The sequence below is a fragment of the Diabrotica undecimpunctata genome, chromosome 6 (genome assembly GCF_040954645.1).
Source record: "Diabrotica undecimpunctata isolate CICGRU chromosome 6, icDiaUnde3, whole genome shotgun sequence".
In the NCBI taxonomy this organism is placed as follows: Eukaryota; Metazoa; Arthropoda; class Insecta; order Coleoptera; family Chrysomelidae; genus Diabrotica; species Diabrotica undecimpunctata.
In genome coordinates, this window is record NC_092808.1 from 72,962,028 (window position 1) to 72,978,092 (window position 16,065).

The 16,065-nt window shown below is 35.1% G+C and overlaps 1 protein-coding gene across 1 annotated transcript; it reads right to left on the reverse strand.

Annotated features, from left to right (window-relative positions):
- Positions 1-1,635: 1,635 nt before the first annotated feature.
- Positions 1,636-9,888, reverse strand: LOC140444433 (zinc finger BED domain-containing protein 4-like). Its single transcript, XM_072536188.1, has 2 exons — positions 8,631-9,888; positions 1,636-2,210 (listed from the first exon to the last, which is right to left on the reverse strand). The coding sequence occupies exons 1-2, from the start codon at positions 9,886-9,888 to the stop codon at positions 1,636-1,638; spliced, it is 1,833 nt and encodes a 610-aa protein (XP_072392289.1).
- Positions 9,889-16,065: the final 6,177 nt, after the last annotated feature.

A 16,065-nucleotide genomic window follows, 5' to 3' on the forward strand; every position in this document is an offset into this window, starting at 1 on the left:
TAAAATAGGTTATCGAGCTGCCGTTTTATAGGTTACGTTTGTCAAATGTCAATTAACGTTAATTTGTGTTAGCGTAATTTCTGAAAGCATTTCAAAAACGATTTTAAGTAAAAACGATATCCCTTATTTCCTACTCAATGCGCATGACAAGTATAACGTTTTACGTTTAACGTACATAAAAAAATAGAGGGCCTTAGTGATGTGCTTAGAGGTTATTTTCAAATAACCGTTATAACCGTGGAAGTTATTTTCGGATAACTGTTATTTTAAACAGTTATCAGTTATTTAAGTTATTCAAGTCAAAATCTGACCAAGTTCTTCTTGGAAGTCCCAATATTTATATAACCGGCTTAGAGTTTGTCCTTGAATAAGGGTCATAATACAAAATTTGTCTATTTTTATACCTTTAGGTAAAAATATTTATAAAACTTTAGAAGTAACTAAAATTGAACCCTTGAACACGTGTTTACGTGTTATTTTATCTTAAATATTTACAAAGTGGTACAAACAAAAATTTTAAAAATTGTAATCTTTTTATTTTAATACTTGCATACATGGTAAAACGCTGGTTCACAATAAATCGATGTATTGTTTTTATTTCACAAGCATTTTTTTAACTTCTTGTGATGAAAAAATAGGACTTTAAAAATTCAAATCATTTAGTTAATAGTTTACTGAAAGGTCACTTAAACTTTTTTTCTCAAACAATATCGTCAGTTTTTATTTGATTTAATGACTAAAAACAAAAATATATTGGACTTATTAATTAATTATTGGACTATTGGACTTATTAATATGTGTGTAAATTATGCTTAGAGTATTTTTTATTTAAATATAAACAGAAAAGACCAAGAGTCTCCTGCAAATATTTGGGTCTTCTTCCTTCTATCACAGCCATACCTTGATATTTTCAAGATTCCAAAAAATTTGATTAAATCATTGCATTCAAACGTTAAAGGTAATATTGGAATGGAGATTTTACAAAAATTTAAAGCAATTATGGAAAAAACAGTTACCAGATTCTTTCTTAGATAGTTCAATTCAAGTACTAGGTAAAATATTTTCCGAACCATTTAATTTAGAACCAAATATTATTGTAAATTTGAAAAACGCCTATTATATCAATTGATGTCGAAAGAAATTTTTCCATTTACAAATATATGTACTCAGACAGAAGCCATAAATTTTTGTTAGAAAATTTTGAACAGCTTTTAATAATTTATTGTTACTAAAATTCGAAGTAATATCATTTATTTGTCCAAATACTTAAATATTAAATTAAATAAACTTAGTTTGTAAAATAAATAAATGTTAATTAATATAAAATGTGAAGATATTTTAAATAAAACGGATAAGTACTACTTCCTGAGTTGTTTATAATTTTTTATTCTTATACGTAAAATTTTCTATATAAACATGCATATTTTTGTGTAAAATACTCTTAAAATATTTATGAGAATATTTCATACGTTTTTATTTGCATATTTGCCCAAATCTAGATAAAATATTTTTGGCATAATCTAGAAAAATAAATAAGATTGTATACATATACATTAGGTCAGTCAACTAACAATAAAATCAAGATGTCATGAATAAAGTTTATTATTATTATAATTACATCAATCAAATATAAAATCAATTTTCAATACCAAAATTGGAACTTAAAAAAAGTAATTGTTGGACCTTCGTTGACCCAAGTCTGCTTCGTCTATCAGACAACAATTGGCCGGCTTTTGAAAACAACCGTTCACAAGGCACCGATGTAGCAATAGCACAACACTTTTTCTGAACCATCTGGCTAATGTAAGGATAGTTGTATCTATTATGACGCCACCAGTTCAAAGGATTTTCCTGTCTCGGCAAAATATCTGCTTCCAAATAACGTTGAACTTCGATAATAGCGCGGGACGTTGCCGTGCCCTTAGGTTGATTCACGGCAGCTGCTTTTTCAAATGTTCCCCAAACTGATATTTCATCATCTTCTTCATTATTTTGTTGTTCCATTTCTTCTTTAGGTGGCTGGTTCATTTCATAAACTTCTTGTGATATGAGTTTTGTTATGTATTCTGTTACCTTTTTTTTTGTATTTTCTCCATAGTTCTGGTTAGAGAATGCTATCATTTTGAATCGGGGATCCAAAAAGGTACATATAGTTAATGTTTGACTATTTTCGATGTTTTCAAATCGTTCTCTTAGGCCTTTTTCCAAGTCTAAGATAATGTTACGTAAAAATATGAGTCATAGTTTTTAACCTTTAAAACATGTTTTTATTCTAATATGTTGTAGAGATTACGAGAGGCCTCGATTTACCTGAGCGACCTTCCAGAACCAGTGCGAGGGAAATCCAGTTTGCCTTTACCGTTTCGCCATCGAAGGTTTTGGATTTTTCGAGATAACGGCACTGGTATATAATAACGGAACTTTATTTGGAATGGACAGTTAATTCGGACGACGCGCTCGCGATAAAATGTTACGTTCGCTTTTTAATAAATTATGTATGTTTAGTGAAAATAAATAAATATCAGTCATTGTGCTTTTTAATGAATTAAGATAAGAACAAGACATTATAAATTAAAGACTTAACAATTAATAAATTCACAACAAATGGTGTCAGAACAGTGGAATACTTAAGATAAATTGCGAAAATAAATTACAAGTGAATATAAAATAAATTGTGAAAATGGCTACGATTTATGAGCTGACAGTGACTAATTTAAGAAGACATCTTGAAGACAGAGAATTAGCTTCTACCGGAAAAAAGGCTGAGTTAGTCCAACGACTAAAGAACGCTTTGCTAGAAGAGGGACTAGATCCAGAGACCTATATATTTGAAGATGCTGTCCTCTCGTCGATTTCGAAAGTTTCCGGCGACATCGCATCATTGGAGAACAAAGTTTCTGACGATATTTCGAAAGTTTCTTCTGATGTAGCCAAAGTTTCTGGTGATGTAGCCAAAGTTTCCGGCGATATCGCTTCGTTGGAAGACAAAGTTTCTAACGAGATTTCTTCGCTGGAAAGCAAAGTCTCTGCTAACATCTCTTCGGAAATCTCTAAAGTCACTTCTGAGATGTCTGCCCTCGACGATAGAATATCTTCGTTAAAAAATCAAGTTGCTGCCGATATGTTGGCCTTCGAAGAAAAGATGAAAGAAATGGAAAGGAAGATGGAGGAAACAGGGACAGCAGAGAGAGGTAACAATCCGATTACAGTGGAGATAAAAGAAGACGAGACGAAATGTAAGTTGGAGACACGGCCGAAATTTGAAGGAAGTGGAGGTTCTATTCATGTTAAAGTCCCAACTTTCGATGGAAAATCGTCATGGAACAACTACATGAAACAGTTCGAATCAGCCGCAAGAGCAAATGGATGGTCTGAAAAAGAAAAGGCGGTAAACCTGACTATCGCTCTTCGAGGAGATGCCTTAGATGTGCTTCAGACCATAGCCGTAGAGGAGACCGATGATTTCGAACAACTGAAGAAGAGGTTAAATATGCGATATGGCCACGAACATTTGGAGCATGTATATCAGTCGCAGCTTAAAAATCGTAGACAGAAGAAAGATGAGGCTCTTCAAGAATATGAGGTAGATATTGCCAGATTAGTACGATATGCTTATCCAACAGCTCCCGAAGACATGATGGAAAAATTGGCCGTTCAAACGTTTATTGATGGTCTTCGTGATCATGAAATGCAGAGAACACTACGACTAGCTCGTCACAAGACGCTGGTTGATGTCTTATCCGCCGCCCTCGAATACGAGTCAGCTACGCAGGCCTCTGGCGGGTACAGTAAAGTTAGGACTGTAAAAGAGGAAGGAGATGAAGATAAACTTGACCAGCTCGTTAATATGATAAAAAGCATGACATACAAGAAAACGAAGACCATCAGATGCTGGAATTGTGGCGAGATAGGACACGTACGAAGCTCCTGTAAGCACCCTAGGTACGACGCAAATCAAGAAACTCACCATCAGGAAAACTAGAACGGGTCAGCCTTAGGGGGGCAGCCTCGACCCAGAACTTTTCCAAAGACCCTCTCATACTAATAGCTTCTTTGAAATGTCGTGAAGATAGTGTATATGTAGATGGAGACATAAATGGTAAAAAGCATACGTTGTTGGTGGATACCGGAGCGACCAGAACCATTATACGCCCGACAGTTATAAACAGCCGAAAGAAACTGTTACCAACAAGGTTGCGACTTCGGACCGCTACAGGTGAAAATGCCAACATTCATGGAGAAATCCAGGTACAATTGGGAATTGGAGCAGAAAAGTTTGTCCATACTGTTATAGTTGCTGACATCGAAGAGGATGTTATATTAGGAATGGACGTAATGAATATGCATGGATTCCAATTGGATTTTAAGAATAAGGTAATCAAAGTTGGCAACGAGGAAGTATTTCTCCATCCACATAATGACAACACTGTGCAAGCAGCCATTAAAGAAGATACAGTCGTGCCTGCGAGAAGCGAAACGATCATAGTAGCGCGGCTACAGGGAATTGTGGACGAAGGGAGACCTGTTATGATGGAGCCTTGGAACCACGACGATGAGGTTGGCCGTGGAATCATAATTGGAAAGGAATTGGTGACTTCGGCTAAAGAAATTCCTGTGAGACTTATCAATGTCAACGACTACCCAGTGACCATAAAGAAAGAGACAAAAGTAGGAACTTGTGTACCTGTGACATCCATAATCCGTCAGGCGACAACATCTGATAATTCCAACGATAAATTCGACCAAATGGTTGCAGTTGCAGGACAGTCTCTAAATCAGATGGAGAAAAGGAAATTAAGGGAATTTCTTCGGCAGTATCGTGATATTTTCGTACCGAAAGGAGGAAAGACGGGAAGAACTACGGTTGTTAAGCATAAAATTGATACTGGTAATGCTAAGCCAATTCGTCAAACAGCTCGACGATTACCACAGGCGAAAAGAGAGGAAGCTGAAACGATTGTTCAGGAAATGAAGAAAGACGGGGTGATAGAACCTTCTACGAGCCCATGGGTCTCTCCGGTGGTCCTGGTTAAGAAGAAAGACGGAACGACGAGGTTCTGTGTGGATTACCGTTTGCTGAACAACGTTACCAAGAAAGATAGTTATCCTCTGCCTCGGATCGATGACACATTGGACACATTGGCTGGAAGTAAATTGTTTTCTACTTTAGATTTGAAGTCTGGATACTGGCAGGTAGAAATGGACCCAGTCGATAAAGAAAAGACAGCCTTCACCACAGGATCTGGATTGTGGCAATTCAACGTTATGCCATTTGGACTTTGTAATGCTCCTGCGACATTTGAGAGGCTTATGGAAAATGTGTTGAGAGGGTTATCTTGGAAAACATGCCTGGTTTATTTAGATGACATAATCGTCTTGGGGGAGACATTCGAAGATCATTTGAGGAATTTAGAAAACGTTTTTAATCGACTTAAAGCTGCCCAATTGATGCTAAACCCCAAGAAGTGCCAGCTATTTCAAGGTAAAGTCAATTATCTGGGTCATATAGTCAGTAAAGAAGGAGTGGCCGTGGATAAGGGAAAAATCGATTCCATTAAGGAATGGCCAAAACCAACTGACAAACATCAAGTGAGAAGTTTTCTTGGACTATGTACTTACTACCGGAGGTTTATTAAGAAGTTTGCAGATATCGCTAAGCCATTAACGCGACTTACAGAGGAAGCAAGAGAATACCGCTGGGATATAGACTGCCAAAATGCCTTTGAAACGTTGAAAAAGCATTTAATAACCGCACCAATTTTGGGGTATCCACTGCCAGAAGGAGAGTTCATCTTAGATACGGATGCAAGTAACGTGGGAATTGGAGGAGTGCTGTCTCAGATTCAAGGAGGACAGGAACGAGTCCTCGGATATTTTAGTAAAGTCCTTTCAAAACCTGAGCGGAATTATTGCGTCACGAGAAGAGAACTTCTAGCAGTAGTTAAATCAGTAGAGCACTTCTACCAATACCTCTATGGCAGAAAGTTTCTAATCCGAACCGACCATGCCGCCCTTAAGTGGTTGATGCAGTTTAAGAATCCAGAGGGTCAGATAGCCAGGTGGATCGAACGACTCCAAGAATACGATTTTAAGATTGAGCACCGGGCCGGAGTTAGCCACAGAAACGCTGATTCTCTTTCCAGAAGGCCATGCCCAGCAGAGTGTTCCCACTGCAACAAAACGGAATCCAAGGAAGCAGCAGTGCTAAGAACGACGATTGTCAACGACGACTGGACGCCTACTAAGATAAGGGAAGAACAAGAGAGAGATCCAGTTATACAGAAAATCCGAAAATGGAAAGAGGAAAACCGTCGACCACCTTGGCAGGAAATATCAAACCTATGCTCAGTAGTTAAGACGTATTGGGCCCAGTGGGACTCATTTATCATCGAAGATGGCTTGCTCAAACGAGTCCTGGAAAATGATGACGGTTCAGAGAAGAGAAGACAGTTGGTGATCCCAAAGAGCAGAATAGCCGAAGTACTTCGTCAGTTACACGACAGTCCATCGGGAGGGCATTTTGGTGTAAGGAAAACCCTTCAGCGAATTCGGGAACGGTTTTATTGGATGAACAGTTCCGACGACGTAAAAGACTGGTGTAAGAAATGTACTATTTGTGCTACGAGTAACGGGCCTCACCGGAAAAGGAGAGCTCCTATGAGACAATATAATGTTGGAAGCCCGTTTGAAAGAATAGCTTTGGACATTGCAGGGCCATTTCCAGAAAGTGAAAATGGGGGCAAGTACATGTTGGTAGTAATGGATTACTTCACTAAGTGGGTCGAGATTTACGCACTTCCAGACCAGAAGGCCGCCACCGTTGCAGATAAGTTGATCCAAGAATATATCAGCCGATTTGGAGTGCCTTTGGAGATCCATAGTGACCAAGGCAGGAACTTCGAAAGTGATCTATTCCAAGGAATATGTGATAGACTAGGCATGAAGAAAACAAGAACTACCGCGTATCATCCGCAATCGGATGGTATGGTAGAACGAATGAATAGGACAGTTGGCAAGTATTTGACAAAGATGGTGTCCGATCATCAGCGAGACTGGGACCAATACCTTCCGTTCTTCACAATGGCCTACAGATCTGCTGTTAACGAATCAACGGGCCAGACACCAGCCAGAGTCCTATTCGGACGCGAAATGCGACTACCTTGTGATCTAGAATTTGGGTGTCGACCTGGAGAAGATGTAGCAGGTGAAGATTATGTGATCGAATTACGAAGAAGAATGGACGATGTACATGAGTTGGTCCGTTCCCACCTTCAGATCGCTAGCGACCGAATGAAGAAACGGTACGATACACAAGCCGAAAAGGGTTGCTTTAAGAAGAACGACAAAGTATGGCTGTATAATCCCAAGAAGCGAAAAGGTTGTTCTCCCAAATTGCAGCAGTTTTGGGAAGGTCCATACCTCATCATGGAGAAGATCAACGATGTCATCTACCGAATAAGCAAGATTCCGAGGGGAAAACCGATGATAGTACACCATAACCGGTTGGCATCTTTCGAAGGTGACCACGACGTAGATGAAGAAGTGGAAGTAAACCAAGTCCAAGATGTGTCTGACCTCACGTTTGAGGAATTCATGGGTGCCTATGGAGGTACCGGTAAAGCGAGACATGGTGTTACCACTGAAGAAAAGCAAGATCTACTCGCGCTCCCCGATGACTACTCGCTGGCCCTTACCATCCCGGCCAGTATCAAAGACGCACCAGGGTTGGCATCCGTCTTTCGAAGGAAGTTTGGTCGAGTTGCAGAACTTCAATGCCAAGTGCCAGCTCCCGGTAAAACCTTGAAACTCCAAGATGCATCACGTTACCTTTTCTACCTGGTAACAAAAGACACTGCCCGTGACCAACCTACCTACCGAGATGTATGGGAAGCCTTACTTCAATTGAGAGGGCACGTACTAGAGTCCGACGTGCAAAAGTTAGCCATGCCAAAGTTGGAGTGCCGCCAATTAGATTGGAGAGTTATCCGAAATATGGTGGAGGAGATCTTTAAAGACACCGAAGTCCAGGTGTTAGTCTGTTGCAATCCGCATAGTTACTGGTGCGGAGAGAAAACCGTCCCTTGTCATTTTTATACAACTGGAAGTTGTAAAAGAGGGTCCAGTTGCCGATACCAGCATACCGTTCCAGTTCTAGTCCCAACAAGGTTCCAGGAGGAACCATCTTTTGAGAGGGGGGCAATGTTACGTAAAAATATGAGTCATAGTTTTTAACCTTTAAAACATGTTTTTATTCTAATATGTTGTAGAGATTACGAGAGGCCTCGATTTACCTGAGCGACCTTCCAGAACCAGTGCGAGGGAAATCCAGTTTGCCTTTACCGTTTCGCCATCGAAGGTTTTGGATTTTTCGAGATAACGGCACTGGTATATAATAACGGAACTTTATTTGGAATGGACAGTTAATTCGGACGACGCGCTCGCGATAAAATGTTACGTTCGCTTTTTAATAAATTATGTATGTTTAGTGAAAATAAATAAATATCAGTCATTGTGCTTTTTAATGAATTAAGATAAGAACAAGACATTATAAATTAAAGACTTAACAATTAATAAATTCACAACAATAACATTCATAGCAGTTTCTGAAGACGTTTTCTGTTTTAACTGACCACAAACATCATAGAGGCCATTGATTAAAGGTATTACGTACGAAGCTGTACCGTAATTTTCTCCACTTATTATTTTTGTTACTTTTTCGAATGGTTTTAAAATTTGGCACAATTCATGGGATATTTTCCATTCCTCTGCTGTTAAGGTTTGAAGACTATGGTCAATTAATGCCATTGTACATTTAATTGCATCCTCTAATTGATTAAATCTTTCCAACATGTAGAAAACTGAGTTCCACCTAGTAGGTACTGCCTGTAAAAGTTTAAGAGCTGGTCCTCCGCTTTGTTTTTGATAATTCATCAACTTCTCATTTGACAAACAACTACGTTTAAAATGACCAACAATCGATTTTATTTTTTGAATAATATTGTCAACTTCTGGGAAAGCTATAGAATGTTTTACCACTAAATTCAATGTATGAGCAAAACAGCCAAAATGCTTCCACTGCAATTCTTTTTTTATCGCTCCAACTATACTGGGTGCGTTATCAGAAACGACTAGTAATATTTTGTCAATAATGTTCCATTCGTTACATATTTTTAGTATATTTTGGCTCAAATTTATGCTAGTGTGGTGACCTGGCATTGTGGAACATTCTAATAAAATGGACTTGAGCTGAAAGTTTTCGTCTAAAAAATGGGCTGTTACCGCCATATAGCTTTCCGTATTTACCGACGACCAGTTGTCAGTAGTTAAACAAACTGTTTTTGCATTTCGTATAATTTGAATACATTTATTGCGACATTCTTCATACAAAGCCGGCAATAATGTTTTCGATATTACTTTCCTATCAGGGAGTTGATAAGAGGGATTTAAAATTTTAACAAATTCTCTAAAACCTTTGTCCTCAACTACACTAAATGGTTGCAGATCAAGTGTAAAAAGTTGTAATAATTTTTGATCAATAAGTTTTTTTGTTGGTAGACTTAACTTTTTGGGTATCATGGTAGAAATTTTCATTTGACTTAAGCCTTTTGAAGTAGATGGTGGAACAGCAGTCATTTTAGATGTTGAAGGTAAATCGGTACTTACAGAAATATTATCAAATGAAGATCCATCTTGTGTTTTTGTGGTATGATAATTTAGATTCACCGTTGGATGAAGAGATGAAATATGTTTCTTCAGATTGGAATTTGTTGATTTGAAGGATAATTTCTTCTTGCATATATTGCATGTTGCAAAATAGCCGCCATTTTCAATAGGCGTGAAAAAGTTCCAAATTTCACTAGTCTTCTGCCTTTTTATGTGTTGCGACATTTTAATTCCCTGGTTGTTTAATAGAGTCTGAATGAAATTAACACTTAAAGGCTATGCCTTCGTAACCGAAACTACAAGTTTTAACAGAATCAGATAGTATCTGAACAAAATAAACACTTTAAAAGTCTATGCCTTCGTAACTGAAACTACACAGTTTATCAGATAGTCTCTGAATAAAATTAACACTTAGAAAGTCTAAACCAAAACTACACAATTTTACTGCTTGAAATTTGAAATACAATACAAACAAATTGTACTTTCAAGACAATGTCACATTAGCACATATACACGAACTGCTCGACTCAAGTTATCACAGCGAGGGTAAAACTTATACTAAATTAAATTACTAACTAATGTTATAATTTCAAATAATTTTCATCCCCTTCCAAATCAAAGGTAATTTTTATCTGGAAATACCAAGGCGCAAATTACATCTAACTATCCTAACCACCTTTCTACTATCTATAAAAATTTAAAAGGAATTTTGGCGTGGAAATATCAGATTATATTGTCTAAATAAAATATGCTAATTAAGTTTCTAACTTTCTACGAAAGGCTAATTACTAATACATTCATCCATTGCCTGTTATTCTCCTTATTTCTATTATTGACATCATATAAGAATATAAGGAATTTGCATTTTTTGTTGACATTAATTTTGATTTCGAAATAAGAAAATGATAATAAAATCCTTCCTTGAATTACATTCCGAATCCGGAAATTGTTTAGAATTCTACCTTTTGCATTGTATCTTTTGTAAATCAGGTACTTAACCAAATTTGTAAATAAAATTGTTACTATGTCAGATATTAAAGCAATTGATAACGAAAAAAATTTTTAATGTTTTTTATTTATGTCTAAACATTAAAATTTCAATAATGTTAAAAAGTGCAAAATAATTTAAATTCTGCTGTCTTAAGATCATCGATTTGTCTTTTTGCTCGATGCTTAAGATTAATAGGTATAGGTATACCTATTTTAGTTTGATATTAACAGTTTCAGATTAGGTACATACATTACTCCCAAAAAGATAAATAAGTGGTCACTAAATAATTACTACGTAATATGTCGTAGGTATCTACATCTACGAATATTTCTTACTCTCGCTTCTAAAACGTAATACGTAATTTTCGCATTTTAACTCTCTGAATAACCGTGTACCAGAATAACCGTCTATCAGAATAACTGGCTATGTTTTTAATGCTAACGATAACCTTTCTAGTAACTTACTTAGTAGTTACTCCAGTAACGTACATTAGCGTTAAAATATTTACTGTTATTCTCTGGTAGACACCGTCTACCAGTGAAATAACTGTTTACTAGACAGTTATTCACTGGTAGACGGTTATTCAGGCAGTTAAAATGCGGAAATTAGGCATAGGAAGCGAGTAATACCGGACTGAGCTCGGTATGTTGCAATACTATTAACAGAATAATCGTTTACTCAAGTAACCGACTTGATATAAAAAATAACTGAATAACTGGTAACTTATTTATTGGATAACTATTAGTCACTGTTATTTGTCAGTAACCAGTTATTAATAACAGTTCCTGTTATATCGTCACTTCTCTAGAGGGCCTAAAAACTCTCTAGTAATAGTAGTGCAAGGAAGATAGGACAATGGGGGAAGTCTGTTTTGACGATTCCACTCGTACGTAATGGCTTCGGCGCTACAGTCACTCTAGGTGGGGGTATGACATAGCGGGAGACGCATGTGCCGTAGAAGAATTGAAGTAAAGATAAATAGTGAGTTTTTAAACCCCTTATTTCAGTAGAGAGTTTTTAGGCAAGGTTAGTAAAAGACAGGTTGCATGGTAACTCTGACATTGACAGAATGAAATATGTCACCGTGACGTCACCCAGGGGGTCAATTTTACGAATTGTTTGAAAACAGAATAGGATAAGTGGTTTGGAGAATATATTTTGTTGTTAAATATCGTTAGTGCTTTAGTTTATGTTAATATCTTGAGATATAATGTGTCTATAGATATCATTGAGTGATTTTTAGTATACAACTTGGACCCAAAACTCTTATACAAGTGTTAAGATACATTTAATGTGGTTGTGTTTTACTGGATTTTATTTCTGCTGTATTATATAGTAAAGGTAACATTTAGATTAATGCAGGAAAAACATAACTTAATTCAATTTTTTCTATTGATTCAGATGACTGGTGGAAATATTTGTAGTGTAGCAATCTGCAAAAATAATTCAAAAAATTCCAAAAAGGATGGAAGGAATTTAATGTTTTTTACATTTCCAAAAGATGTAAAAATTCAAAAGCAATGGATGAGCAAGTGTCATAGGAAAGATAAGTGGTCCTGTTTTAATAAAAGAGTTTGTAGTATACACTTTCGCATGGAAGATTATGAGGATGCTTTAAAAGCTAAACTATTAAACATACAACCTAAAAAACTAAAAAAAGATGGTAAGTAGGCATAGTCATTTAAATGTTCAGTAAAAATGTGTTAATTTATTGACTTTAGAGTTATTTTTGTGATTTAGTTTTACAAAATAACTTTAACTGTTTACTTGTTTCTTTGTTATTGTTTGATGTTTCTTATTGTTCTATATTGTTCTAAAATTCTATATTGTTTGATTGTGTACATGATTTTTACTTTTTACCATTTGTTGTATTTTATTGTAAATGGTTCTACTGTTGAAATAAATAAATAAATAAAATAAAGTAAAAAACAAACATATTATTAATAATATTAACTTAGTTGTAATTAAAACTTTTAATTTTAGCCATTCCCTCGTTATTTCTACTGCCAAATGAAGATGACATAAAAGAAATAAGTATGAGATCAAAACGCATGGCCAGGAAAGAAAACAAAGATTTTGTAGAACATATAATTTTACAGAATACTAAAGAGAAGCAGATAAAAGCAATACAAACGAATACTCCTACACAACATATTGATTTACCAGAAATACCTTTATGTAATAAAGAATCAGAATTAGATATGTTAAAAAGAGAATTAAGAAACATGAAAGAAGAAAACTTCAAACAAAACTTCTAAAAAAAGAAGATACTGAAAAAAATCTTAAATCATGGATTAGAGAACTTGAGACAACTAAACTGGAAAGCGAAACTGAGTTTGAGGAAAAAGCAAGACATATTTTTAAAGACTTTTTAACTCATAATCAACTACAAATAATATTAAAAAAGAAAACAAAGGCTCGCTGGTCCCAAGAAGAATTATCAAGGGCTTTTACACTAAGGTACTTTAGTAAACGAGCTTATATTTATTTAAGGAAAACATTGAATTATCCACTACCTGCAATATCCACATTGCAACAGTGGGCTGCAAATATTAGTGTGTCGAATGGCATATTGAATGATATTCTACGTATTATGAATATATCAGGTCAGAATAAACCACAAACATTCCGTGCAACAGTTTTATCATATGATGAATGTAAAGTTTATTCTACTTATGAGTATTTTCAAAAAAATGATGAGGTACTTGGTCCACACTCATATATGCAAGTTATAATGGCACGAGGTCTCATTGACCAGTGGAAACAGCCAGTATATATCGGATTTGATAAAAAAATGACTCAAAACCTTTTACAAAATGTAATTGAGGAATTATATAAAATAAATTATAATGTTGTTGCTTGCACCTCAGACTGTGGAGCTAGCAACCAAGGAGTATGGAAGGAAATGGGAGTGTCTGTGGAAAATACCTTTATACAGCACCCCATGACAAAAAAACCTATTTTCTTTTTTGCAGATGTTCCCCATTTACTTAAACTTGTGAGAAATTGGTTTGTGGATACAGGTTTTATTTTAGAGGATGGTACAGTGATAAATAAAAATCCTGTAAAAGCTTTGATTGAGAACACAAGATCAGAAATTAACTCATGTTACAAGTTAACACCTGTACACCTTAATTGTGCAAGAAATCAGCGGCAAAATGTTAAACTAGCTGCTCAATTGTTCTCAAACACAACAGCCACTGCTTTGAAACAATATTTACCTGGCTGTGATAAGACTGCTGCAGCTAAAACTGGCGCTTTCTTCCAAACCATAAATAATTGGTTTGATTTGATGGATTCATATACACCGTCTCTTTCTATTCCATCTAAAAATCCATATGGGAAAAAATTAAATGACCAAGACGAATTATTAGCTCATGTTTCAACAACTATTAGTAAAATGGTTTGCATAGGTAAACAGAGTCTTCAAGTTTTCCAGAAGGGTATACTAATGTCAAATAGATCACTGCAGGGTCTACTTACTACAATGAAGCAGGAATATGGAATTAATTATATTTTGACCCATCGTTTAAACCAAGATTGTTTGGAAAATTTCTTCTCTCAAGTAAGTATCATAGACATATCTGTATATTATTTTTCTATATCACAATCATCTGACTATGTGATATTTGTCTTTTAGTTGAGAACTCGTGGTGGCCTACATGACCATCCATCTCCTGTGAATGCCATTTATAGGATAAGGATGATTTTACTTGGTAAGAATCCTGGGTTAGTCACAGCCAATGCAAATGTTCAAGATGCTCCAGTTGAAGAATATCTTCTAGCAAGTACGCTAAAACAAGCTAAGTTGGTTAACGTAACCCTGGAGCAAGATACTGATGAAAACCTGAATATTGGCAGCAGCACATCATCAACCACTGCAAGTGCTGACTCTACTAACAATGGTGATTCTGAAACGGATGGCTTAATATATATTGCTGGTTTCTTGGCAAAGAAACATAAGAAAAAATATCCATTTTTGGGCCAATACACACACCAAGCCGAAGAGAACTACCATAATTATAGTCGATTGCCCTCATTCCTGCAAAATTTATCTTTTGGCGGTTTAACAGAACCTTCTGAAGATTGGAAGAATCAAGTTTTTGAAATGAATACTTACTTCCAACAATTTCATGGTGATTTATTTAGAGAGAAAGATTGTATTTTAAAAAAAACCACTGACTATATTGCGACCAAGGTACAAGATATACCAAAAGAATTAATACAATCTTTTTGTAGACAAAGGATATTTGTCCGGATTAATTTTCTTAATATGAAACTAGAGGAAGAAAAGCAAAAAAAGAGAAAGGCGTCCAATGAAAATAAGCAGAAGGCAAAAAAGATGAAAAAAGTTGTGAATTAATTATATTATCAATAAAAACTTTTAAATTGTGTCATCCTAATTTTTTAAATGATACCTTCATTTTATTTTATTCAGAATATTTCTCAAGTGGGTTTCATATAAAAATTATAATAAATTAATATTACAGTTATCTGAAGATGGTTTAAACAATAAATAAACTGAAACGTCATGAAATAAGATGTTTTTTTTTATTTCGAACAAAACCCATTTAATAATCATTTATAAATTCAACACAGTCATTAAAAATAATCAAATGAGTATATAAAATGGGGAAAACCCCTTTATTGCACTGGAATTACAGTTTTTTTTATAATTTACTGTTAATTATGTACAACTTAAAAGGTATCTATTTAATGGAATCATGTTTTAATATTTTTTATATTCTATTATATAATCCAGCAATGTAATCAGATGTTCCTTAAATATATTGAACTTAAGGGAAAACCTACTAATTCTGATATATAAATGTTTAGTTGAATCTCTTTTTCAGCATGGTTTACTTGTTTGGAGGAATTTATAATAATATACTACATTCTTTATCCCCAATTCAAAATTATGTACCCAAAATAATTAAAAAAAAGTATTGTATTTAACCCATTATTAATATAGTATATTAACACGGTTTAGTCACATATATACCCAAGAAAGAATCTACTTGAAATTTAATTTAGTAATGCTATTCTACTACATATGTTTAGCTGCAATAATATTTTATGATTTCTGTAACTCTGCAGGTACTTATCTCCTATATTTTTTAAAGATTGAATGAAATAAATAGTCATTAAAAGTCCAAACGTATTTTTTTTTCAATATAAATAGAATAATATATATACAATCATTGCTGCTTTCAGAGTTCATTTCAAGGAGTAAAGTGAATGAATTTGAATGTAGCATTCTCAGTGACGTCATTCCCGCCATTAGATTCTCGATGCTGATTGGTGTAAAGTTACCAGACAACCTGTCTATTTACTAACCTTGGTTTTTAGGCCCTCTACTTTTTGATGTACGTTAAACGTAAAACGTTATACTTGTCATGCGCATTGAGTAG